This window comes from Diplotaxodon limnothrissa, linkage group LG20 (assembly GCF_057381915.1).
Source record: "Diplotaxodon limnothrissa isolate DT_005_m linkage group LG20, D_limnothrissa_male_GT1.1, whole genome shotgun sequence".
NCBI lineage: Eukaryota > Metazoa > Chordata > Actinopteri > Cichliformes > Cichlidae > Diplotaxodon > Diplotaxodon limnothrissa.
Window position 1 is genome coordinate 31054723 of NC_140615.1, and position 26625 is coordinate 31081347.

The 26625-nt window shown below is 43.2% G+C and overlaps 1 protein-coding gene across 1 annotated transcript in view; it reads right to left on the reverse strand.

The window, feature by feature from the left end:
• Positions 1-20296, reverse strand: part of lrrc38a (leucine rich repeat containing 38a) — a 40076-nt gene extending 19780 nt beyond the window's left edge. The window contains exon 1 of the mRNA XM_085345200.1: positions 19669-20296. Within this exon, the coding sequence (XP_085201326.1) occupies positions 19669-20296 (628 nt within the window). The remainder of the gene's footprint in view (positions 1-19668) is intronic.
• Between the last annotated feature and the right edge of the window lie 6329 nt (positions 20297-26625).

Consider the following 26625-nt stretch of genomic DNA (forward strand, 5'->3'; position numbering starts at 1 on the left):
TTTCTCCCAGCGCTCGACAGGGAAGGTCCATTTCTCTGTGTCTCTGTAATTTCCTGCATCTGACGCCCTTGAAAAGGCATAATCTGTAAGTGTGCCAAAGCGGTTTATTGTTCCCACTTATTAGTACCTTGTTCAGCAAAGTAATGAGTTTCTTGTGTGTTTAGCGAGTTTGTTACATTACTAGCACAAGCTAGCTGTTAGCCCTTTGTTTAGCCTGCTAACATGAAGCATACCAGCATGTGGTGTTAGCTGTATCTCTTGACATGTGTTGATACTGAGATTGTGTAGTGACTGTTTACATAAGTCAACAATATTTAATGTAATCTTTGTGTATTTGTATGGAGAGTGAATACACTGTATTCTGTTTCTGTTATTACAGTTTTACAAAAAGAAAAATAAGGATCAGTAAAGCTCTGAAGAATGCCACACGGTCTCCTGAGTGTTTACTGAAGCCATTTAATGTTTAGCTCTCTGCATAAGCCGGATAGAGACATTCAGCTGAGGGCAGAAGAGTAAAAAGATTGTCCACGCATCAAGTGCACTGCCAGGATCCTGAGACACTCCACTCCAGCGACAGCAATCATGTCCAACCACAGAGACACCTCGCAGCTTTCACAGCTGGAAGTCAGGTCGGAATGCAGATCAGCAGCTTCACGCCGGTCAAACAGCTCAGCAGCAAGCCTTGCTGCAGCACGAGCACGAGCTGAAGCTGAAGCTGCTCGAGCAAGAGCAGAATACGCCAAACGCCAAATAGACATGGAGGTCGAAAAGGCCTGGATGGAGGCAGCGCTAAATGCTCTGAAGCAGGAGGGAGAAGCAGAAGCAGCACTTGCAGCCGCAAGGGTCCTAGAGGCTGCAGTTCTGGACCAAGCAGAGTCTGTGAAGCCACCAGACATTCCTGCCACAATAGCTGCGGCTGTCAGCCGCACTCAAGAGTACGTAGATACCCACTTCCACAACAACACTAATATGGAAGGTGAATCAAAACACAGTAGAGAGCAAAAATGTGACTTAGACAACACCCACACTACAGGGCCGGACATATCAGCAGCAGCTGCGCGTGGGTATCCCCCCAGTTCTCCACCCGTTTGGCAGCCCAAACTTCCACCTCCCCGTTGGTCCAACCATGTTGGCGCAGCCACACCACAACGACAAGCAGATGTATCAGACCTCGCTGCCCTCCTCTCACGTTGTGACCTACTGACAGCAGGATTGACAGTGTTTGATAACAAGCCAGAGACTTATCTAGCATGGAGATCTGTGTTTCACAATGCCACGGAAGATTTAAACCTAAAGAGCAGTGAAGAACTTGATCTGCTCACTAAGTGGCTTAGTGGGGAGTCTCTCCAGCATGCTCTGAGAATCAGGGCTGTCCATGTTAACAATCCAGAAACAGGTCTTCAGTGTTTATGGCAAAGGCTAGACAGGATTTATGGCTCATCAGAAGTTATTGAAGCTTCTCTGTTCAAACGCCTAGAGAGCTTTCCCAGAGTTACTCCGAGAGACAATCACCTTCTTCACAAACTTGCAGATCTCCTCCTGGAACTTGAAGCAGCAAAAAATGAAGGATATCTGCCAGGCCTCAGCTTTCTCGACACTCCAAGAGGCATAAACCCAATTGTGGAAAAACTCCCACATACCCTGCAAGAGTTATGGACCAAACAGGGGTCCAAGTATAAGAAAGAACACAGAGTGCACTATCCGCCTTTCTCCTACTTTGTTCAGTTTGTGAATAGCAATGCTGAAATGAAAACTGACCCCAGCTTCATTCTACAAAATTACAGCACTGGGCACATGAAGATAGAAAGGCCACTGGTGAGACAATCACATTTTAGAGCCCCGCTAACAGCAAGCAAAACACAGGTTGGCACACCCAGCAACAAATCTAACACTCACTCTCTTGATCCCGACAAACAGTGTCCAGTACACATGAAGCCCCATTCACTTGCAAAATGTAGAGGGTTTAGGATGAAAACACTGGATGAGCGGAAAAGTCTGCTCAAAGGGCTCTCGATCTGTTACAAGTGTCTCTCATCAACAGAACACAGGGCCAAAGACCGTAAAGCTGATATTCGTTGTCTGGAGTGCAAAAGCGATACCCACATCTCCGCCATACTATGGATTCAAGAAAACTGCTGTGGAAGTAGAGAAAGAATATGGCAGCGATGTATGGGAATTTATTGAGCGCCATTTTTATGTAGATGATGGGCTAAAGTCATTTCCCTCTCAGACCCAGGCGATTGACGTCCTTCACAGAACACAAAGGATGCTGGCTCAGTCTAACATCCACCTTCACAAGATCTCATCCAACAGCCCTGTAGTCGTCAGTGCCTTCCCAAGTGAAGATCTAGCCACAGGCCTGCAGGAACTCCAACGTGGACAACACGCCCCACTCATGCAACGCAGCCTTGGGTTAGGCTGGGACCTGTCGACAGACCAATTGTCATTTCAAGTTGAAATCAGTGACAGGCCTTTCACCAAACGTGGTGTATTGTCAGTCATCAACAGTTTGTATGACCCACTTGGCTTCGCTGTGCCAGTCAGCATCGAAAGCCGCTCCATTCTGAGAGAGATTTCTATGGACATTAGCGAATGGGATGCATCGCTGCCGAGGGAGAAACAGGACAAGTGGCAACAATGGAAAGATTCCCTAAAGCACTTACAACAGCTCAAGATCTCCTGCATGTATACAGTGGGGCAAAAAAGTATTTCGTCAGCCACCGATTGTGCAAGTTCCCCCACCTAAAATGATGACAGAGGTCAGTAATTTGCACCAGAGGTACACTTCAACTGTGAGAGACAGAATGTGAAAAAAAAAATCCATGAATCCACATGGTAGGATTTGTAAAGAATTTATTCGTAAATCAGGGTGGAAAATAAGTATTTGGTCAATAACAAAAATACAACTCAATACTTTGTAACATAACCTTTGTTGGCAATAACAGAGGTCAAACGTTTACTATAGGTCTATACCAGGTTTGCACACACAGTAGCTGGTATTTTGGCCCATTCCTCCATGCAGATCTTCTTGAGAGCAGTGATGTTTTGGGGCTGTCGCCGAGCAACACGGACTTTCAACTCCCGCCACAGATTTTCTATGGGGTTGAGGTCTGGAGACTGGCTAGGCCACTCCAGGACTTTCAAATGCTTCTTACGGAGCCACTCCTTTGTTGCCCGGGTGGTGTGTTTTGGATCATTGTCATGTTGGAAGACCCAGCCTCGTTTCATCTTCAAAGTTCTCACTGATGGAAGGAGGTTTTGGCTCAAAATCTCACAATACATGGCCCCATTCATTCTGTCCTTAACACGGATCAGTCGTCCTGTCCCCTTGGCAGAAAAACAGCCCCATAGCATGATGTTTCCACCCCCATGCTTCACAGTAGGTATGGTGTTCTTGGGATGCAACTCAGTATTCTTCTTCCTCCAAACACGACGAGTTGAGTTTATACCAAAAAGTTCTACTTTGGTTTCATCTGACCACATGACATTCTCCCAATCCTCTGCTGTATCATCCATGTGCTCTCTGGCAAACTTCAGACGGGCCTGGACATGCACTGGCTTCAGCAGCGGAACACGTCTGGCACTGCGGGATTTGATTCCCTGCCGTTGTAGTGTGTTACTGATGGTGACCTTTGTTACTTTGGTCCCAGCTCTCTGCAGGTCATTCACCAGGTCCCCCCGTGTGGTTCTGGGATCTTTGCTCACCGTTCTCATGATCATTTTGACCCCACGGGATGAGATCTTGCGTGGAGCCCCAGATCGAGGGAGATTATCAGTGGTCTTGTATGTCTTCCATTTTCTGATGATTGCTCCCACAGTTGATTTTTTCACACCAAGCTGCTTGCCTATTGTAGATTCACTCTTCCCAGTCTGGTGCAGGTCTACAATACTTTTCCTGGTGTCCTTCGAAAGCTCTTTGGTCTTGGCCATGGCGGAGTTTGGAGTCTGATTGTTTGAGGCTGTGGACGGGTGTCTTTTATACAGATGATGAGTTCAAACAGGTGCGATTCATACAGGTAACGAGTGGGGGACAGAAAAGCTTCTTACAGAAGACGTTACAGGTCTGTGAGAGCCAGAGATTTTCCTTGTTTGAGGTGACCAAATACTTATTTTCCACCCTAATTTACGAATAAATTCTTTACAAATCCTACCATGTGGATTCATGGATTTTTTTTTTTTCACATTCTGTCTCTCACAGTTGAAGTGTACCTCTGGTGCAAATTACTGACCTCTGTCATCATTTTAAGTGGGGGAACTTGCACAATCGGTGGCTGACTAAATACTTTTTTGCCCCACTGTAAATCAAGTTTAGGTGTAGTTTTTTTTCTTTTTTTTTTTCTTTTCTTTCTTTTTTTTGCCTGTCCCATTCGTTAGCCGTCAGAATTGTTGTCTGAAGACCAACAAGGATACCCAATGGATTTACTTTGCCAAATGGATCATCACGGCCTTGCCGTATTGGTCCATTTGACCGACCTTTGCTGTTATTTTTTCTTTTCTTTTATTTTCAGTTGTTACAGACTGGACAGATATGACTGAGGGATAGGAAAGGGAGAAAGAAAGATGAAGGAAAAGAAAAACAGAAGGGAAGAGGGACAGTGAGAAAGGGCACTTAAAAAGAGAAAGAAGAGAAAACTTACTTCAGGTAAGAAGTTATGACCTGCAGTCTATCTGGGTCAGATATAAATCAAGTTTAGGTGTGGTTTATTTTCGCTGTGCTGACTTTTTACCGTCAGTTACAATAACTCATACTGCGTACTAGCTAGCATGATGGAGTTTCTATACAGCTGGGTGGGTGCTCTGATGTTACTGATAGTGAACTTTATTTTATTCATAAGGCTAAGTTATTAGAGTTGCCAACCGTCCCGTAAAAAACAGAATCATCCCGTATTCATAGAAAATATTACGCATTTTGTATTGAGCTGAAAAGGAACACAGTTTGTCCCATACTTCAGCTAGAATGGAAAAAGACACAAAGCTGGAGTTATTCTGTGTCTTTATGCTGCAGCTGTTTCTTCTTCTCTCATTCTGTCCCCTTCCCTCTCCTGTTGCTACTTCAATCATTGAATGTTTTCTGGAGCCACAGCTGTAAAAGCTGCTGGTCCTGATGTCGGTTTGGATATGTGGTGAGAGGGAAATATGAAGATGAAACCAGGAGATGTCCTTACTGAATCATCAGAGCTGAACAGGTGATGGAGAAACAGGTTTATTGTTTAGGTGACATGAATGAGTTTAAGGGAAGTTATGAACTGTTTCTGAGAGACAAATAACACCAGGATCCTTTTCTAAGTAGCTGACAGCTGGTAACTGTGCAGGGGCGGGTCTAGCAAAGTTTTGCCAGGGGGCCAGGTAGGGCATTAACAGGGAGAGCGGGGCACAAAGAAATACTTTTCTTTCTTATTCTCATTTAAAATGTCTAGCTTTTAATAAGTAATTATCTGAATCTTACAACCAAAGTTTTTATCTGATATAAAATCTATAGACATCATACATATACCAACAAGACAGTGTACATCACTGTCACAACAGCATTCGTTTTCATTCAAAGGCTTTATGGCTTTTCCTATAATACCTGGTGGACCGGTCTCTAGTCAAAATGCCCGGGCTGATGTTTTGTCCCAGTCCAGCCCTGTGTCACCTCAACCTATGGGGCGCCATTTATAAAGTGAAACATGCTGAAATTAACGGCAACATTTTTCCACATTTAGCTCAAAACCTTACAAAACATGTTTTTTCGAGTCATTTTTTACAACATTTAGTAAAATATTTGTAAACTTTTCATATTTAAAACACAATTTTAAATGTTAAATCTAAATGTTAAATCTAAATATTATATTTAAATCTAAATGTTAAATTGAAATATTATATTTAAATCTAAATGTCACAGGAAACTAAATATTTAGCTACCATGCAAATTTATTGCATGGATCAATGGAAATACCAAAATAAAAGCTTCACGAAAACCTAGTAGTGGTCAGATTGTGTCTGCTATCCCCCTCACTTCTCATCGCCATGAGCTGCTTCACTTCTTGCCTACCAACACGTCCAGCGATTTAGCTGAAATCATCGGAAGATCCGTTTTGTTGGCCATCCAAAGGTTCAGCAGTAGTGGAAGCCAATCACTGCAGCACTCGTAGGCAAGAAATGAAGCAGCTCATGGCAGTGAGAAGTGAGGGGGAGAGCAGACACAATCTGACCACTACTGGCACACTTTTGCACCGGAGGTTTTTGTAAAGCTTTTATTTTGGTATTTCTGTTGATCCATACAATAAATTTGCATGTTAGCTAAATATTTAGTTTCCTGTAACATTTAGATTTAACATTTAACATTTAGATTTAGATATAAATTTAATATTTAGATTAACATTTAACATTAAGATTTAATCTTTAACATTTAGATATAACATTTTTAAAATTGTGTTTTAAATATGAAATTTTTTTTTTGTCTGTTTGTTTTGTTGGTTTTTGGTTTTTGCCCTTTATCACCGCTCCTCTTCTCCGCTGTTTTTCTTTCCCTCTTTCTTTCTCCCTTTTCTTCTCCCCAGACAAGTCTGTCCCGTGTTCAGCAAATGAAAATAAAATAAACAATAAAAGCAAAGGTGAATCAAATAGACCAATACGGCAAGGCTGGGATGGTCCATTTGGTAAAGTAAATCCATTGGGCATCTTTCTTTGCCTTTAGACAACAATTCTGATGGCAAAAGAACCAAACGGGACAGGCAAAAAGAAAAAAGAAAAAAAGAAAAGAGAAGAAATGTGGCCCTGAACTGGAGATAGCTATACATGCATTTATTTCCTCACGCTTGGACTATTGTAACTGTTTGTTTATGTGTCTAAGCAAAGGATCTCTGGATCGTCTGCAGGTTGTGCAAAATGCTGCAGCTAGGCTGTTGACAAATTCGTTTTCTGGCTCTTGGCGAAGGCGGTCGCACTTTTTCTCCTCTCCTCCTTCCCCTTATCTTCCCTGCTTAGCCTCTTGTGTCCTTGTCTTGTCTCGTGTGTATTACTTTCCCTCGAACAGTCTCTCACTGTCGTTCTCTAAAACCTAAAAGAGAATTATGGATTTGATCAACTGGTCTCTGAATGCTATTGACACCCTTTTCTCAACGAGAAGTCTGGGCTCGGGAGAGCCCGAGTGCCCTGGAGGGACTTTCCCTGCCGGATACACGATGGACGGGTGGCAGAACTGGAGGGTCATGTGCCTGGCGGGACTGTCGATCGAGGACGCTGAAGATATCTACCTATTCGGAACCATGATAACAGGGTTCTTGCTGATCGGAGCTGGCTTGGCCCTGATCTATCGGAGAAATAAGAGAACGGAACCAGCTGTTCAACCCCCCCCCCCCCCCCCCCAAAGGCTGACCGCTGGAATTGAAGCGATGGGACGAGGCGCGACCTCTCACAACGAACGCAGCATGGTTAACACCTTGGAGACGCTTACAGCTGCCGTGAAGACTCAAAATAACAACATTGAGCGTATATTGGGATACATCAGAGAGAGGCCTGCTCAAAATGACACCCTTGAGCGAAAGTTGGATCACATCGCAGAACGGCTCACTGCAGTTGTGGGGTCTCAGAATCAAAAGAATGACAACACCACGGAACAGAAGTTTGATACCATCATGGGGAGGCTCGCGGTTCTCCAACGGGAGATCGAGAGACCAGTGTCGGAGTGTTAAAAAACAGCTTGAAATTTGGAGCTGCTTGCATAAAGGAGAAATCAACAATATTCAACATATGGACATCACGGCGCCAGCTGCTCAGGCCCAAGGCTGAAGCCGAACAACAACTCCCAGATAACGACTGTGTGATGACTATTCTTCCCATCCCATGGAAGGCCACCTGGGTTGGCTGGCAGACTGTTTACTTAGCCTGATAGAGCGAAGGACACTGTCTCAGCTGAACTCTGGACACGCACACACATACACTGATAAGCACGCACTCACCCCCCTCCCTTTCCAAACGCCTTCGATGCTTGTTTCCTGTGGGGGAGGATGGCGGGTCTGTGTGCCGCGCTGGAATGGTAGCGCTGTGTAGGACGACTGCTGTGTTCCTTCGGATTACTCCTCACCCCCTACCCAACCCCTGTGGCTTGTCACGTGCTCCAATGTTTTAATGTGGACATTTATGTGCTCTCTGTGCAGAGGAATTTTTTTGTTTCCTGTTCTCATGCTGTCCTCCCATAGGTGCCCAGCGTGAGAAGAGGTCTCTTTTTTCCTCTTGTACTTTTCCCATTGTTGTGTACTTTTTCAGTATTTTTTTTCTGTAACGCTGCCGATCTCCGACTGTATTCCCATGTGATGTCTTGTTGTGTGTGTACGTCGGGGGGGGGGTCCTATTCCTCTGTGGGGCAACCTGCAAATGGCCAATAAAGCATTCATTCAATTCAATTCAACTATTCACATGTGACACCATTGCTATTTCAGCTACACTGGCTTCCTGTTGAATGTAGAGTACATTTTAAGATCCTGGTCTTGACATTTAGAGCCTTGCATGGACTGGCACCATCCTACATCTCCGATCTGCTACAGCCCTATGTCCACAGCAAGTCCCTGAGGTCATCTGATCGCGGCTTACTTGCTATAAAACAGACAAAGGGTGACAGAGCTTTTGCCACTGTGGCCCCAACACTGTGGAACTCTCTCCCTCATACATTAAGAATTGTGGACTTGGTAGTTGTTTTTAAAAAACAACTCAAAACTCACCTTTTTAAAACTGTTTTTGGTTAAATTTCTGCCTGTTTTATATTGTCTGTTTTACCCTTTTATTATTTGTTATCTTATGTGCAGCACTTTGTGATTCTGTCTAGAAAGGTGCTATATAAATAAAATTTTATTTATTTATTTATTTATTTATTTATTAAGGGGCAGTGCCAGGGTAGCTGGCTGAGTAGCTGCTGCCACTCAGTAATCAGGTTCTCCTCTTTTTTCATTGACACTGGGACCTAGGAGGGGAGAGAGGTGTGGAGCGGGCAAGCAGCTGGAAAGCTGACTGCCCTGATGTCAAAACATAGTCTTGGTCTCGAGACTTTTGGTTGGTCTTGATCTTGTCTTGATCTCGGATCCCTCGGTCTTGTCTTGGTATCGCTGTCTCGGCTTACTGGGCTTAAGCCCGTGTCATTTCTTTTTCAGAAGCCTGGGGTCTTTTGGAGTGTAATTTGTTTCATAGCTAGATGCCTGACTGACAACTGTATAAAACAAAAACTACACACAATATTCGAAGCACATAGTGCACAGTCGTAAATTCACCCTGATTTTGGTATGATCCGAGCTCAGGCACTGGGTGACTGAGCACAGCACTTACGCATGTGAGCGAGGAGGGAGAAGCTGCTGCCTGCAGTCCTGATTTTGAACTGTTGTAGTCCTGTTTTAATTCCGTATCAGTTCTGGGTCTGGTTGAATTGGGGTTTAGTCCTCGTGTCTTGATGCAGCCCTGATTTTGTTCTGCCTTGCTGCTTAATTAAAAAACTAGTTTAAGGTGTCCTGCATATGTGTTATATACTTTTTTCCTATATGAAGTCATTCTTTTTTGAACAAAACTCAAAACACAGCCTAATAAATCTTTCAGTCATTTCTAACTGGTAAGACAGTAGACAGCGATGAGGAGGGCTGTGCGAGTGCATCATAAAAACACATAATTATGCCTGACACCCGTAAACGAAGCAGCATCTGGCTGCAGTTTAAAGACTTTTTTGTCTCGGTCTTGGTCTTAGTCTTGGTCTTAATACCCTCTGGTCTTGGTATTGTCTTGGTCTCGGTTTAGGCGGTCTTGACTACAAGTCTACCACACACAGAGAAGCAAGCACACAAACCAAGATGTATCTTTATAGAATTTTGATTTTGTCATAGTTTATCTTTTCTAGTCTTTTGGTTTCTGTTTCTGTGTTCTTGGGTTGCTGTCTCCCCTGTCAGCTGTATCCCCTGGTCAAGTCCGCATCTCTTATGTTTTCTGTTTTACTTTGAAAGTCTGTGTCCTATGTCAATGTATTGATTTTTCCTTCCCTTGGTCTTGTCATGTCAGATTACTCCCAGCTGTGCTCTCCTTCTGTCTCATTCCCCTCATTATCCCTCAGTGTATTTAAGCCCCGTGTTTCTCTTTGTCAGTGTCGTGTTGTCTGTGTTCCACCCCCTATGTTATGTCAGGTTTCAAGATTCTGTGCAGGACATGATTCATGTTGCTTGTTCTTGTATATGTTTCATAATTCTTTCATGTTCCGGCACAAAGTCTTGTTCATAGTCGTCACAGTCTTCATAGTCATAGTCTTCACAGTTCTTAGTTTCTTCCCAGTTTAGGATCCTGTTTAGTTGTTGCTCCTGTTCTGCTCTCATTTTGTTTTGTTCATGATCTCCAGTCCCAATAAAACGCTCGCTTTTTGTTTAAAGTTAATTTTGTCTCTTCTTCTGTGTCTGACCTGGGTCCTGCAAACACCCTCACACCGTCTGCACCCGCAGATTATGACAGTCATAACCAGTACATAAAATGAAATACAAGCCCCTAGTGATAAAGATAGATAAACAATAGAGTATGCTAAAATTATCTTACTACAAGGCTCATTCACCCATTCATATAAGGGCTTTTTCAATGCCATAAGCACTTTTAAACTAATGTTCACACACTCTGACACCCGATGGAAAACCTGGATGAAGGAGCCAGGCTGGAGACCACAGCAATCTCCAATATCAATCAATATTACAAACCACAATCAGTCTTAGGGCCTAAGTCTTAGTCTTACCGGGAGCTGACATGATCCAGGTATTCTGCCTGACAAACCTAACAGCACTCCATGACTCCTGGTAGCACCGAAATGTGAGATGCTAACAGCTAAACATCTATACTAATCCTGATCATGAAGGAACCCTATAGTGGTACTTATATTTTGATTTTCTACTCAGCTATATTGTTTATTATATGCTTTGATTTTGTTGTTGGTTTTATGTTCATAGGTGGGAGAAGTGTTTCGTCACTCATCCAAGTGGCTTCAGTCTTCTGTCTCCAGACTGAAGAAGTCACTTCGATGAGTGACAAAATGTTTCTCCCACTGAAAACACTACGTCCAGATGAACAGAATCAACCTAATGTAGTCTATACTGAGTTGTGCGCTCAAACGAAAAAATATGTAACATATTGCATTACTTTTTAAAAAAGAAATGAGTAATGTGTAATACAGTGGTCCCTTGCGGTTCACCTTTCACACCCTCGCTGTTTTGCTTGTTTTTTTTCTGCAATTGTTTTTTAAAATTGTGTTCTGCATCCTGATTGGCTGTAGACCATTGTCAATCAATCTCCTCTGTGTCTCCTGTACAGTACAGAATGCGTTCAGCTTGTCAAATTTACATAAATCTTCGATCGCTAGCAGTGTGACTCTGAAGTGCTGCACTGTATGTTTGTAAGTTTTCTCCTCAACAAACACAACAATGTCAACGAAACGTTTTGCACCATCAAAGGCTCCTGCGGTAGCACCCAAAAGGCAGAGGAAGATGCTAACCATCGCACAAAAACTTGGAATTCTGGACATGCTAAAGGAAGGTGGAAGTTACCATATTTTTTGGACAATAAGGTGCACGGGATTATAAGACGCATGAGGTGTAACAAAACAGTCAGATAAGTCAAACTTTACTCAACTCATTCTTATTGCTTCCTCCACTTCCCTATCATTGATTCATTAATGTTGAATGAATTCGCTCGCAGCTGCTTTATTCCCATGTTCTGGACCTGAAAACAGGGTTTGATCTTTGGTTTCATTCTATAATACTGGACTTATTTTTCTACGAAGGTTTGAACTTTGAGAGTGTTTGAACAAGAGAGAAATGTGTGAAAATGTTAATGCCTGTCTGAGGAAAGTGTATAAAGTCTGTAGTGAGGGGTTTTACAGCCTTAAACATCTATAATAACTGTAAAAAATAAAGTTGGCAACTTTGCAGATTTCACCTATCGCGTGTTATTTTTAGAACGTAACTCCCGCAATAAACGAAAAATTATGTTATGTCTATTTTAATAATAAATCATTTTGATGAATAAACCTTTCTATGTTTAAACATGTGCCATGGTGTGTTCTTTTTGCTTGTGACTTCTTGATGTTTTTTATTAATAAAAAACAAACACTATATATATCTATATCTATATAACAATATATAATACGATCTTATAAAAGGTTGTGAGTATGCTTGTGCTGTGAGGTATGTTTATATATAATATACTATAACTTCTATAATTATAACTATATACATATAGTATATTTCTTATGTACATTTTAGACCTGGGAGACTGTTTCCAGGTAGGAATAGGCAAGCGTCCTTGGGGATCAGGATTGTCTGCCCTTCAGGTAGCCATTCTAGGCGTCCTTTATTGAATTGCAGCTGGTTCAGTTGTGTTGCCAGACTCTCGTGGAGTGCAGTCAGCACCTTCAGCCAGTAGGCATGAATCATGCCAGGGTCTGGTGCTGTCCAACTGTTCATACTGGAGACCCTTTCTTGGATGTCTGCCACTGTGATGGTTATTGGATCCTGTTCAGGGAGGTTGCTGTGGTCTGCTCTTAGATCCACAAGCCACTGAGCATTGTTGTTATGAGTTGCATCCTTCTCCCACATGTTCTTCCAGTATTGCTCCGTCTCCAGCCTCGGTGGGGCTGTTCTCATATTGTTCCCCTGCCACTCAGAGTACAACTTGAATGGTTCCGTGGAATACAGCTGGTTTATGGGATTGCCTATAGTGCTGCATTCACATCTTCTAGTAGACCTTCAGGGGGTACTTCACATATTCTTGGTAACCGGCTACAGAGTGTCCAGATTTTCATCTTTGCCATGATTCTGTCTTTCAGGTCAGTTCCTTTCACACTTAACGCTCCTTCTTCCATCATACTTTGGGCTTGGTACCCAATCTTGAGTGGGGGTGACGATGTCTCCCTCCTGACCTGTCGTCCTGGCTCGTCTTTGCCGTAGCTGGACCCGATTCGTCATGGGCCCAGCTCAAACGGTCCAGATCTGATACGGATCTGTTCATGTACCAGCTCATCTACCTTGGATCTGTTTTTGATCCGTTCATCGTGACGTATTGCTGTTGTTGTTGTCAGCTGTCCGCAGCCCGAGTGTCCAAAAAAATGCACTTTCCCTCTGATACAGTTTGATTAAAATCTTACACTGCCAGCAGTGACCCTTAATCATAAATATAAATATAAAAATAGGTAGAAAAAAACTGAATCCTGAATAAATATTATATTATTCAATAATTTGCTACAAATAGATCAGTGTGTTTGGGATCTTAGTAGATACATCTGTAGATCTGTACAGTGATATTATTGACTGCTCTGAAATCTCTGGAAGTTTAATGTTCAGCCCATGGACTCAGTTCAATGGTCTCAAGGTTCAAGGTTCTTTATTTGTCACATGCATAGTTATACAAGTATAACACACAGTGAAATGTAGCCTGACACGCTCCTCGACATGGGGGGGGCTGTAGAGGAAGAACATTATATATATATATATATATATATATATATTTTGGAGAGACCCTGAACTTCCTCAGTTGTCGTAGGTGATACCTACGCGCTGCCTAGCCTTTTTGGTCTGGACCTGAATGTGGGCAGCCCATGTCAGGTCTGAGGAGATGTGAACACCAAGATACTTGAAGGACTGCACCCTCTCCACTGGAGCTCCATTGATGATAATGGGCTTGTAGTCTCTGTGCTGACCCCTTCTGAAGTCCACCACCAGCTCCTTGGTCTTGCCGACGTTCAGCTGGAGGTGGTTGTCCTGGCACCATGATGCCAGATTCTTCACTTCATCCATGTAGGCCGCCTCATCGTTGTTGGAGATGGCGTCCAACACCACTGTGTCGTCAGCAAACTTCACAATGGTATTGGAGCCATGGGTGGCCACACAGTCTGAAGTGTAGAGGGAGTAGAGCAGTGGCGAGAGGACACATCCCTGAGGTGCTCCTGTGTTGATGGTGATGCTGTTGGAGAAGCACCTGCCCACCCTCACCACCTGAGTTCTGCCAGTGAGGAAGTCCAACACCCATGCACACAGACGGCTGTTAAGTCCCAGATCCCTGAGCTTTGTGAACAGTCTGCAGGGCACTATTGTGTTAAACGCTGAACTGTAATCAACAAACAGCATTTGCACATAGTTACCCTGTTTCTTGTCCACGTGGCTGAGAGTGGTGTGTAGGACGTGGGCGATGGCATCCTCTGTGGATCTGTTGGATCTGTAGGCGAACTGCAGTGGATCTGTAGTGTCTGGGATGGAGGAGGAGATGATGTTCTTCAGCAGCCTCTCAAACACCTTCATTACTACCGAGGTCAGTGCAACTGGCCGGTAATCGTTCAGGGATGAGGGTTTGCTGTTCTTGGGCACAGGGATGATGGTGGATCTTTTGAAGCATGTGGGGACCACAGACTTCACCAGGGACTCGTTGAAGATGTAAGTGAACACACCTGGTCAGCACAGCAGTGCAGCAGACGGCCGGTGACGCCGTCTGGCCCCGCCGCTTTCCTTGTGTTCACTCTCCTCAAAGCCGCTCGGACGTCATGCTCCACGATGCTGGTCACCGGTCTCTCGCTGATGACGTCACTGTCCTCGGTAGTCAGGCGGTAGATAGCATTAGCCGCCTGGCTAACCTCGAAACGGGCGTAGAACTGATTAAGCTCATTGGTGAATACAAAGTCGGCGTTGATCTGCGCAGTGTCCCTGGCTTTGTAGTCCGTAATGGTGCGTAGTCCGTGCCACATACTCCGTGTGTCCCCCTGGTGGAAGCGGGACTCCACATGTTCCCGGTACCGGCGTTTGGCATCTCTCACCGCACGCCGCACGCCGTATGAGGCCGCTTTGTAGGCGCTCATATCGCCAGTGGCGAGACCCGCGTTGTAGGAGGCGGTCCTGGCGTTTACTGCAGTGCGGATCGATCTGTCCATCCACGGTTTCTGGTTTGGGAATGTGGTGACTCTCGCAGTGGGGATAATCTCCTCCGCTAGCATATTGACGAAGCATACTGCTACTTCCGTAAACTCGTTGATGTCGACTGCGCATGCTCTGAACATGTCCCAGTCGACGTCGTTGAGTGCGTCCTGTAGCGTAGCTTCTGATTGGGCAGTCCACCATTTTACCTCCCTCGTGGTCACATCTTCCCTCCGTATGCTTTGTTTATACTGGGGAATGAGGAAGATGGCGTTGTGGTCAGACTTCCCAAAAGCCGGGTGTGAGACAGCTTTGTAGCCCTGCTTGTATGGCGTGTAGCAGTAATCCAAAATTCGATCCCCTCTCGTTGGACACGAGACATGCTGGTAAAAGTTTGGCATGACTTGTCTGAGGTTCGCTTTGTTAAAGTCTCCTGCTACAATGAGGGCTGCGCCCGGGTCCTTGTTTTGAAGCGAGCTCAGCACATCATGTAATTCGGACAAAGCCATACCTGTGTCCGCTTGGGGTGGGATGTAGACCGCCGTGGCGATGACCGAGGTGAACTCACGGGGCAGATAGAAAGGGCGGCACTTAATGCTCAGGAACTCCAGATGTGGCGAGCAGCCGCTGGAGAGAGTAGAAATGCTCCTGGCATCACACCACTTTCTGTTTACCATGAAACACACTTCTCCACCTTTGGTTTTGTTCGACTCTGCCGTTCTGTCCGCGCGGAGCACAAAGAATGAATCCGACGGAGTTACGGCCTGATCCGGCATGGTGGGGGCCAGCCATGTCTCCGTGAAGCACAGAATGTTGCAGTCCCTCATGTCACGTTGGAAGGTGACCCTTGCTCTTAGGTCATTGAGCTTGTTCTCCATGGATTGTAAATTGGCCAGTAGGATACTGGGCAGTGGTGCGCGATGCACCTGCTGTCTCAATCTGTTCCTAATACCAGCGCGTTTCCCCCGGCGCTTCTTTGTTCTGCGCCTCGGATGAGCGGCCCGTCCTTTGTTGTTCTCCGCGCCGCGTAGAATCTCTGGCGGCCAGGAAGGGTCGGGTTTAAAAGTGTCCAAGATTAGATGTGCAACCTTGGCACCGATGTTTACAAGTGATCCGCTGTCGTAAACTATAAGACTAGAGGATTTTGGGATGTAAACCAGAGCAAAAAATAGGTAAAAAACAAGAAAAGTAGATAGTCAGAGCGGAGCGGTCAGGAAGGCGTTTGGACGTGGCCGCGCCATCAAATAATCAATCAAATAAATTAGCATGACTTCTTTTTTTAATGTCATCAGTTCAGATGTCAGTTTGACCACAGCATTGCTCTGTGGTGTCAAATTCATGTTCAAACATTATCACTTACAGAGTAAGTAAGTAATGTCTTGCATCAGGTAGATGCATCTACCTGACGTTTTCTTCCGCTTCTAATTGATCTTCCTCCAACATCTTCAAAGCAAAGATGGCAGCCAGGGAGGAAATCTATACTGGACAGCAGACAGAGAGAGAAAAAACTTCCTCTTAATATCATATAATCACACATATCATTTCATATATTGTTTGTTTTGTCAGACATGTAAGATTCATAGCAAAATTGTCTGATTGAATGTTCACTGATATCTGGCTGATTTCTTGTTACATTTTAAAACACCTTCTGCTGTTTTAGAGTTCTCCTGGATAAAAAAAAGAAATCTGGCACTTCTCACCTAGCCTCCAATCAAAAGAAAACTGTAATTTAAAAATAGCTGTACCCAGATTTTTTTTTGGTGGGGATTTAATTAACTCCCACAACAGGAAAATACACATGTGAGGTAACTCAGATTCATTGCTCTAACCGTAAGAAGATTATTATAGATTTTCATCATCCTTTTTCCTTCTGACTCTGCATGTGCACATGACTTTAACACAGAGTGTTAACACTTCATAGTTAGCTCATAATTTATATTTTACCGATGCAAAAACAGACTCAGTGCTAAAAGCAAAGAACCCCCCCCCCCCCCCCCCCCACTCCGAATAACTGAGACTGGTGCTGTTGTAGTGGATTCCAGTGATTCCAGATGTTCACAAAACATTAAAAAAACACACGTGACTGATGCAAAGTTTAAACTGTATTTACCTTATTTTCCCGAGGCAGTGTGCAAAGATGAAACAGGCCCTGAATAAGATCAACACAGATCAGCACAGATGTATAATATCATTAATAAATATATTATTCTGTATTATTCTTAGTCTGAAAGAAAGTGGTGACATTTATATGGTCTAGGGCTTATTTTCAGATCAAGATCAAGATCGTCCCTGATTAGTTAACTGTTTTTAATATTATTTAACAGGAGATATGTGTAGGGACCGAGAGGGGATTCGATAAAAAGAAACCAAAAACTGGATCATGCATGAACTCAAGTTGAGGTAAATATGAGTTGGTGAATTAAAGACAAAATAAATAAATAATGCAGTGTCATGATCATAACTCCATCAAATTGGTCTTGAAAGATAAGAACATATCTCACAGTGTGATGAAACATTCAGAGGATGACGCTGCTGTTACAGATTTCTTATTGTTGCCCTTTAATGTGCTGATAAATCAGAGAGGAAAAAGGGCCAATTCAGAATTTTCTGGAGTATTTTGACCTTTTCTTAAGAATGGTAGAAGCTGCCTGTAAATGCATGGCTATGTTTGAAAAGGAACTGTTAACAGCTCAATCAGGATAATTTTATGGCCAACAAATTATCAACTGTCGCCCAAAATGGTGGCTCAAACTCTGAGATAACAATTCAACTTATGATACTCACTTTAATGTAATGGATGTGCTCAGATGTGGAGAACAGAAAAGGCAGAGTTAGCTTAACTTTACCGGCAGTTTCTACTGGAATCGGGGGGGGAAATTCCTTCACGTGTTCAGCCCTGGAGTAACAGCTAGCGGGACAGATAACTTTATCACCGCAACTGCCACACCAAAATAAACCACTCAGGGGCTTTTTAAACGTTTAACCTCTTAATATATGTTCACTGAAATGGTAACTTCATGAATGAAGTATATTTGACACAAAAGTGTACAGTACTTACCTCTTTAGAGAAGTGCTGCTGCCCAATCCACTGCTTAAGGAAAAAAGAAAAAAGAGAATAGCAGGCACGCAGGTGTACCCTCTCCGTAGGTGGACTGGATCCTGTCCAGATGCCAGAAAGTGGGGCGGATCTGCTGACCTGAGGGCAGATCCATCCCAGAATATGATGCTATCTGGGTTTATTTTCTTGCTTTATTCTTTTTCTTGTGCTTATGAGTTCTATCTTCTAGTGCTTTTTATAGACTCCTTATTGTTTTTTGTGTTTCATGCCCTCAGTTCTCAGTTACAGATAACCTTGGGTTCCTTTTGTTTTTGATGTTTGTTAAGTCCTACGTTTGTTAAGTTACTTCCTGTTTTATTTTGGTGGTTGTTTGTCGCTTCTGCTTTGATAGTTTTTGTTCATCTATCTTGTTTTCTTTGCTTCACTGCAGCTGTTTCTTCGCCCAATTTTTCCTAATGCCTCTAATCAATTTATTCTCTTTGATGTGACAGCTGTTATCCTTCCACTGAGTTCCTGTTATCATCTCCAGCTTGTCTTCCATTTATATTTATATACTTCACTTTATCCTGCCTTTCTGTGGACTTCTATTACACCTGAAAAAACCCTTTCAATAAGTACCGTGCCTCAGTGTCTGCACTTGGGTTTTCATTCCACAACACATGATATCTGTGCTGATATGCGTGTTTAATTTTGTCCTCATTTGGCAATCAGTCATCATTTGGCCAAATGTTTTTACTTTGGTCTCATCTGTCCAAGATAGATTTAGTGTTTTAGAAGTCTTGTGGTTTATTCAGGTGCAACTCCTGTGATGAATGTGATATTGTGTTAACACCAGACCAACAAAATCCCAAAACTTCAGCTTTTCATAGAGGGGCATAGAATCTGGCTGCTTCTAATGTTTTAATTCTGATGTAAGTAGCAAGTGTGTGTTTTATTTTCACATGATGGTATGTTAATGTGAAAGTACTGGACTAGTGTGATGCATCAAGAGAAGAAAGACATGATGACCTAACATGTAAACTCATGTTTTAGGTTCTTTCCCTTTACACACTAGTAAAACCTAGTGATTTTCTAGCCTAGTGCATCAAAAGAAGCAAGAAGTGCACAGACAGTAGTTCAGGGCAGAGGTTTCAAGGGTCAAGATAAGAGGAGACAGGACCTCCGCCACGTGTTTCTAGCAAATTAAGAGGGGCACCCTGCTGGGGACACAGGGCAAATTTGGAATACAAAGAATGTCAAATCACTAAAGCAAAAAGCTAGCACTTTTCTAAGTTAAATTCAAAAGAAAAGAAATAAGGGAACAAAGCAACAATTAAAAATAGATCTTGGCAAGTTGTGTATATTACAGCTGAAGTTACAGTTGTGATAATAATGTCAACGTAGCAAGAGAAAATAAAGACAACATTCATTATTATCATCATTATCAATTACTGAAAAATCAAAAAAAAAAAGAGTGTGACAGGGAGGAAGAAAAGATAAAACAGAAAACTCACTCATATTTCAGATGTTAGAACAACAACAGTAACAGTTGTGTTTTTGTTACGCTTTCTGCTGCCACGTAGGAATAGCTGACTCATATTGATTACTGTACTGGATATCAGTAGGTGCTTGAGGAAGTAGGAATTGGTAGTATGTATGTGTGTGTCTTATAATCATTAAAATATAATTCATGGAAATAATTACATTTCTCAGATGCTCATTCACACTTAGCTAACATCTTACCTGTTGGGAGCTTATGCTGATTATTTGTCAGCCATACAAACAATTTGGCAAAGTGGCAGTTGCAAAGCCAGGGGTTGCCCTCCAAACGCACCATGTTAAGGGAGGGCAAAAGTTCCAGGACCCTGACATCCAGCCCTGTGAGACCATTCCTCTCCAGCTCCAATTCCCTCAAAGACGTCAACCCTGTAAAAACATCTCTGCTTACCATAGTTAGATAGGGATTGTCCCCTAGTCGTAGTTTAATCAGACTCCTTGATTCCCCAAATGTTCCTGAGGGGATTTCAGTCAGGTTATTGTTTCCCAAGTCCAAGAAGACTAATCTTGAAGAAGTGCTCAAGGTCCCTGGCTCCAGCTGGGAAAGGGAGTTATTCCTTAGGTCCAAATACACCAGATCTGTGTAAAGGACCAGGAAGTCAGAAGGGATCCATGGAATCCAGTTGTTGGATAGTAGGAGACGGCGAACGTCCAGAGGAATGGAATCTGGTACTCCAGTTAGACCTTGGCCAGAGCAGTTCACAGTGTGGTGGTCTGGACACAAACAGCTGGTTGGACAATTCTGGCCTTGTTTAAGCAAGGTGGAAAACAACAAGGCAAGGAAAGGCTTCAACCAGTTAATACATAGTAACATTGTCAAGGGGGTCTCAGCATTAATCATGAAACAGAGGGGTCAAAGGGTAGGTTAAAATGCAGGTCAGACAGACAAATGGATAAACAGGTTACGAGCACAGAGGAGGAAGGGGAAGAAAAGGTTAAACACTGTTGGTTAAGCTAGCATCCGTTCGTGCTTTGCAGTGTGAATTGAGAAAAAAAAAAGTCGAAAAGCCATGGAGTAGAAAAGGTATGCTGTATTCCAAGAGACCATGTAGTAAGCAGGCAGGATCAAGCAGGAGGCTGCTGGCTTTGAGGGAAGAGAGGGGAGGAGCAAAAGAGAGAGCATGCAAGAGAATCGGGAGGAGGGGGGATGTGAAAAGGGAACAGATTAACACAGTGGTAAATGGAAGCTAGCAAACCAGAAGCGATCAGGGTGGGGCTTGTAGGGGTGACATCTGACAGGGATCGTTTTGTGTGTATAAATCTGTGTATATTTAGACTACTGAGGACAGGCCTATATGCTTTCTCAATGCTTTTCAGGTAAAACAGCTGTCCGTGTCATCATTTGGGTCATTTGAAAAGAATACTAGTGTGAATTCCCACTGAAAACCAACAAAAATCCTTTTTTCCAGACTGGCAGGCTCCAAGTGAAGATGGCATCATGAGCTGTGACTCATGTCTGAGGCTTTAGCATATGTTCAGCCAACATCAACATCCCACATACTCATATGTACCGAAATCAGGACATTTCAGCATCCCCTCTTTGGGAATCACAGTCAAACCATCCCCCGTGTTCTTTTGCTTTATGTGTAAATACTCAGCATTATGGTAGGGATTTTTGATTTAAAAAGTAAAAGAAACCTGCCAGTGGGTGTTCCTTAACAGTTATTGCATCAGTTTTTTGCATCAGTTTCTATGTAATAAAATTAAGAAATAGACTAATACAAACACAAAATTACGTAACAAAATAAATATTTAATTATACATTATAATAAAAATAAATTATAATTATAAATTATAATTATTATGAAATACCATGCTTAACATAGAGGGACGGGAAATGCCATATTCTTCAATGACCACGTATTCTCAGTCCAACAGAGGGCTCTTTTCATTTACAGAAGGCAGAGAGGATGCCAATTCATTTGAACTAACATGCACTAAACAAGCTTATTCTGAAATGGCACTCCACCAGTTTCTAAGTGGTTTCAGTTTGCTGATGGTAACTCACAGAAGTAGTTAAAAAAAACATTATGTTAACCAGGGTTTCTCATTCAGTCATTTCTTACTGTGTTACCATGGTAAATGCTGGTTTCTGTGACCAGTGTTTTGTTATTCTTTCTGGTTCCCCAGTCAGTCATGTCTCCATGTTTTTCCTTTTTGTCTGTGTCAGGTTTGTATGGCACTATCCAAAAGCTCAATGAAATTATATGATCTATCTATCTACCTACCTATCTAGGTAGCTAGCTTTTCCAGTCCCGGGTTGCTGCTCGTGCGGTCGACCGGCCATTCAGCTGAGCAGTTTTGCGTTCTTTTTCTAACTTTAATGCTCTTTTCGTTGTTGTATTTCACCGTCTATTCTGTATATTTGGATTCTCTTCCTTTTCCTCATTTTTGTGATTTCTTGGACTTGTTTTCGACACTCGACATGACCCCAAGGCTCACCTACACCAGGGACTCCCTCATCCAGCTGCGGCCGCAGCTGCAGCCTGGCCTCCGGCTTTTCCGCTCCGCTTCCACGGACTACTTTCCCAAAGAAATACTCCGTGGACACGGAAATCAAAAAACTCACAATAACAAGGTAACCGGGAGGGGATTAAAGAAGAGTGGGGTGAGAGCCAGACTAAAGATGGAGACACACAAACAACGAGTGCTTCCGTCCATTATCCTTGCTAATGTACGGTCTCTCCGCTCCAAGCTGGACGAGCTGCAAGCCTGCGTCAACCACCTGCATGAGTACAGAACTGCCTCCGTTCTGGCATTCACGGAATCGTGGTTAAACAACAGCGACGATGACAGCATGCTGCACATTGATGGCTTTTCACCACCTCTTCATATGGACAGAGACCGCAAATGCACTGGGAAGCAACATGGCGCCGGCGTGTATCTGTATGTAAACAACAGCTGGTGTTCTACAGTCACTGTGAGGGAGAAGCTGTGCACTACAAACATCGACCTTCTGGCTGTTTCCCTGCACCCCTACTATCTCCCCAGAGAATTCCCACAGCTTTTCATCATCTTGGTGTACAACCCACCCCAGAGCTGATGCAGCTAAGGCCACAGACTACTTCACCAACGCTCTGTACAAACTGGAACAATTATCACCGGACTCCCCCCAAGTTCATCTTGGGTGATTTCAACCACTGTTCCCCTGACAAGTCGCTTAAAGGATACCAACAGTATGTTACATGCAGCACACGTCAGTGGAAGACTCTGGATAAATGCTATGGCTCTGTACCAGATGCATTTAAAGCCCTACCCCTCCCCCCTCTCAGCTCAGCAGACCACCACACCATCCTGCCTGCCCCTGCTTACATCCCAGTCATCAAGAGGATTAAAAAGGTCACCAAAAACATCGAGCAGTGGACAGAGGAAAGTATCCTCACCCTACAAGGATGTTTCGAAGCCACTGACCGAGACAGCCTTCTTTCTCCGTCTGATGAGTACAAATACCTGGGAACCATCTTTGACAACCTCCTGAAACTCTCTGCCAACACAGAGGAGATTCTCAGGAGGTGCCACCAACAGCTATACCTCCTTAGGAAACTCAACTCCTTTGGAGTCAGCACACTCATCATGATGACTTTTTACTATGCCTTCCTGGAAAGCATCATGACCTTCTCCATCACCTGCTGGTTCCACTCACTCAGCCTTCAGAACAAGAACAGACTGCACACTGCATCAGTGTGCTCTAAAATCATTGGCCTGCCTGTCAGAACTCTGGCACAGGTTTTCAGCCAACAGGCCCTTAGACAGGCAGCCAAAATCATCAACGACCCCTCTCACATTCTTCACCCCGCATTTCAATCACTCCCCTCTGGGCGACGCCTCTGCTGCATTTCCTGTTTGACTGAGAGGAAGAGAGCCACCTTTGTCCCCAAAGCCACTCTGCTTTTTAACTCCAGGCGATAAGACCATTTCCCACACCAGAAACATAAACTACACTCTTCTTATACTACCGACACTTTATTCACTCTTAGTCACTTACAGTTATTTATTCACCTTTCAGTCACTTTAATTTTAAAACTGTATATACTGTATAATCTGTGTATTTATTATTTCCCTCTTATTGCCTGTTCTTATTGTCCTTATCTTCAACGTTATGCTGCTCTGTTGTTTGTTAATTGCCCCTATAGAGGACCTGTAGAGCGCCTTGAAGATGAGGAGCTCTACATGATCTTCTTTCCTTTCTTGATAACCCGCTAGCTGTTCACCAGCAGACCCCAAGCAGCTGGGGAAAGAGGGCGGCTGGGTGACAGTGAGGAGCAAGCATAGTCCTAAACAGAAGCCCCAGGTACACCACCAACCCATTCATGTGTCTAACCGTTTTTCCCCACTCGGTGACACACCCGCCGGGGGTCAAACTCTGGTAATTGGTGATTCTGTTCTCAGACATGTGAAGCTAGAGACACCGGCAACCATAGTCAATTGTCTTCCAGGGGCCAGAGCAGGCGACATTGAAGGAAATTTAAAACTGCTGGCTAAGGGTAAACGTAAATTCAGTAAGATCATAATTCACGTCGGCAGTAATGACACCCGGTTACGCCAATCGGAGGTCACTAAAATCAATATTGAATCGGTGTGCAACTTTGCCAAAACAATGTCGGATTCTGTAGTTTTCTCTGGTCCCCTCCCCAATCAGACCAGGAGTGACATGTTTAGCTGCATGTTCTCCTTAAATTGCTGGCTGTCTGAGTGGTGTCCCAGAAACGATGTGGGCTTCATAGATAATTGGCAAACCTTCTGGAGGAAACCTGGTCTTGTTAGGAGAGACGGCATCCATCCCACTTTGGATGGAGCAGCTCCCATTTCTAGAAATATGGACAAATTTATTAAACCCCCCAAAATATGACTATCCAGAGTTGGGACCAGGAAGCAGAGTTGCAGTCTTACACGCCTCTCTGCAGCTTCTCTCCTCCTGCTACCCCCCCAAAAACCCATCTCCATAGAGACTGTGTCAGCTCCCAAACAGACAAAAAACAAACTAAAAACCAGCAACAAACAACTTAAACATAAACAATTACAAAGAAAGAACAATACAGTATCCACATCTGAACCAAAGAGTAAAACAGTGAAATGTGGATTATTAAATATTAGGTCTCTCTCCTCCAAGTCTCTGTTAGTACATGACTTAATAATTGATCAACAAATCGATTTACTCTGCCTTACAGAAACCTGGTTGCAGCAGGATGATTATGTTAGTTTAAATGAGTCAACACCCCCGAGTCATTCTAACTACCAGAAATAATTATTGTGGGTGATTTTAACATCCATGTAGATGCTAAAAATGACAGCCTCAACATGGCATTTAGTCTGTTATTAGACTCAATTGGTTTCTCTCAAAATGTAAAAGAACCCACCCACCACTTTTATCACACTCTAGATCTTGTTTTAACATATGGCATAGAAACTGAACATTTAACAGTGTTTCCTGAAAACCCTCTCCTGTCTGATCATTTCCTGATAACATTTACATTTACAATAATTGATTACACAGCGGTGGAGAGTAGACTTTATCAAAGTAGATGTCTTTCTGAAAGTGCTGTAACTAAGTTTAAGAATATAATCCACCCACTGTTATCATCTTCAATGCCCTGTACCAACACAGAGCAGAGCAGCTACCTGAATGCTACTCCAACAGAGGTCGATTATCTTGTTAATAATTTCACCTCCTCACTACGTACGATACTATACGATACTGTAGCTTCGGTGAAAAGTAGAACCTCATCAGAATTACTTGACTCCGTGGTATAATTCTCAAACATGTAGCCTAAAGCAGAGCTGGAGAGGAAATGGCGTGTCACAAATTTAGAAGATCATCATTTAGCCTGGAGAAATAGTTTTTTGCTTTATAAGAAAGCCCTCTATAAAGCTAGAACATCTTACTATTCATCACTGATTAAAGAAAATAAGAACAACCCTAGGTTTCTCTTCAGCACTGTAGCCAGGCTGACAAAAAGTCAGAGCTCTGTTGAGCCAACCATCCCTTTAACGTTAACTAGTAATGACTTCATGAACTTCTTCAAAAATAAAATTTTAATCATTAAAGAAAAAATTACCAATAATCATCCCACAGATGTCACATTATCTACAGCTACTTTCAGTACCATTGATATTCATTTAGAATCTTCCCCATTCCTACAAATCTGCTCAAAGTAGTTCTGCCATTAATTAATGCTTCAATCTTATATATGATCAACCTATCTCTAATAATCAGCTATGTACCACAGGCCTTCAAGCTGGCTGTAGTTAAACCTTTACCTAAAAAGCCATCTCTAGACCCAACTGTCTTGGCTAATTATAGGCCAATCTCCAACCTTCCTTTCATTTAAAAAAAAACCTTGAAAGAGTAGTTGTCAAGCAGCTAACAGATCATCTGCAGAGGAATGGCTTAATTGAAAGTTTCAGTCAGGTTTCAGAGCTCATCACAGCACAGAAACAGCTTTAGTGAAGGTTACAAATGATCTTCTTATGGCCTCTGACAGTGGACTCATCTCTGTGCTTGTCCTGCTAGACCTCAATTGCAGCGTTTAATACTGTCGACCATAATATCTTATTAGAGCGATTAGAGCACGCTGTAGGTATTACAGGTACTGTGCTGCAGTGGTTTGTATCATATCTATCTAACAGATAGATATGATACATGTAAATGGAGAGTCCTCTTCACACGCTGAGGTTAATTATGGAGTTCCACAGGGTTCAGTGCTAGGACCAATTCTGTTTACATTGTACTTTTTTTTCTGCTCTTGCTCTTGACGAAGGTGGTCGCACTTTTCTCCTCCCCTCCTCTCCCTTAGCTTCCCTGCTTAGCCTCTTATGTCCTTGTCTAGTCTCGTGTTTTTTATATTACTTTTCCCTGGAACACTCTCTCACAGTCTGTTCTCTAAAACCTAAAAGAGGAATTATGGATTTGATCAACTGGTGCCTAAATGCAATTTACACCCCTTTCTCAAAGAGGAGTTTGGGCTTGGGTGAGCCTGAGTGCTGAAGATATCTACCTATTCGGAACCATGGTAACAGGGTTCTTGCTGATTGGAGCTGGCTTGGCCCTGGCTTATCAAAGAATTAAGAAAGCGGAACCGGCTGTTCAAACCCCCACAAGGCTGCCCGCTGGGATTGGAACGATGGGAAGAGGCGTGAGTTTCT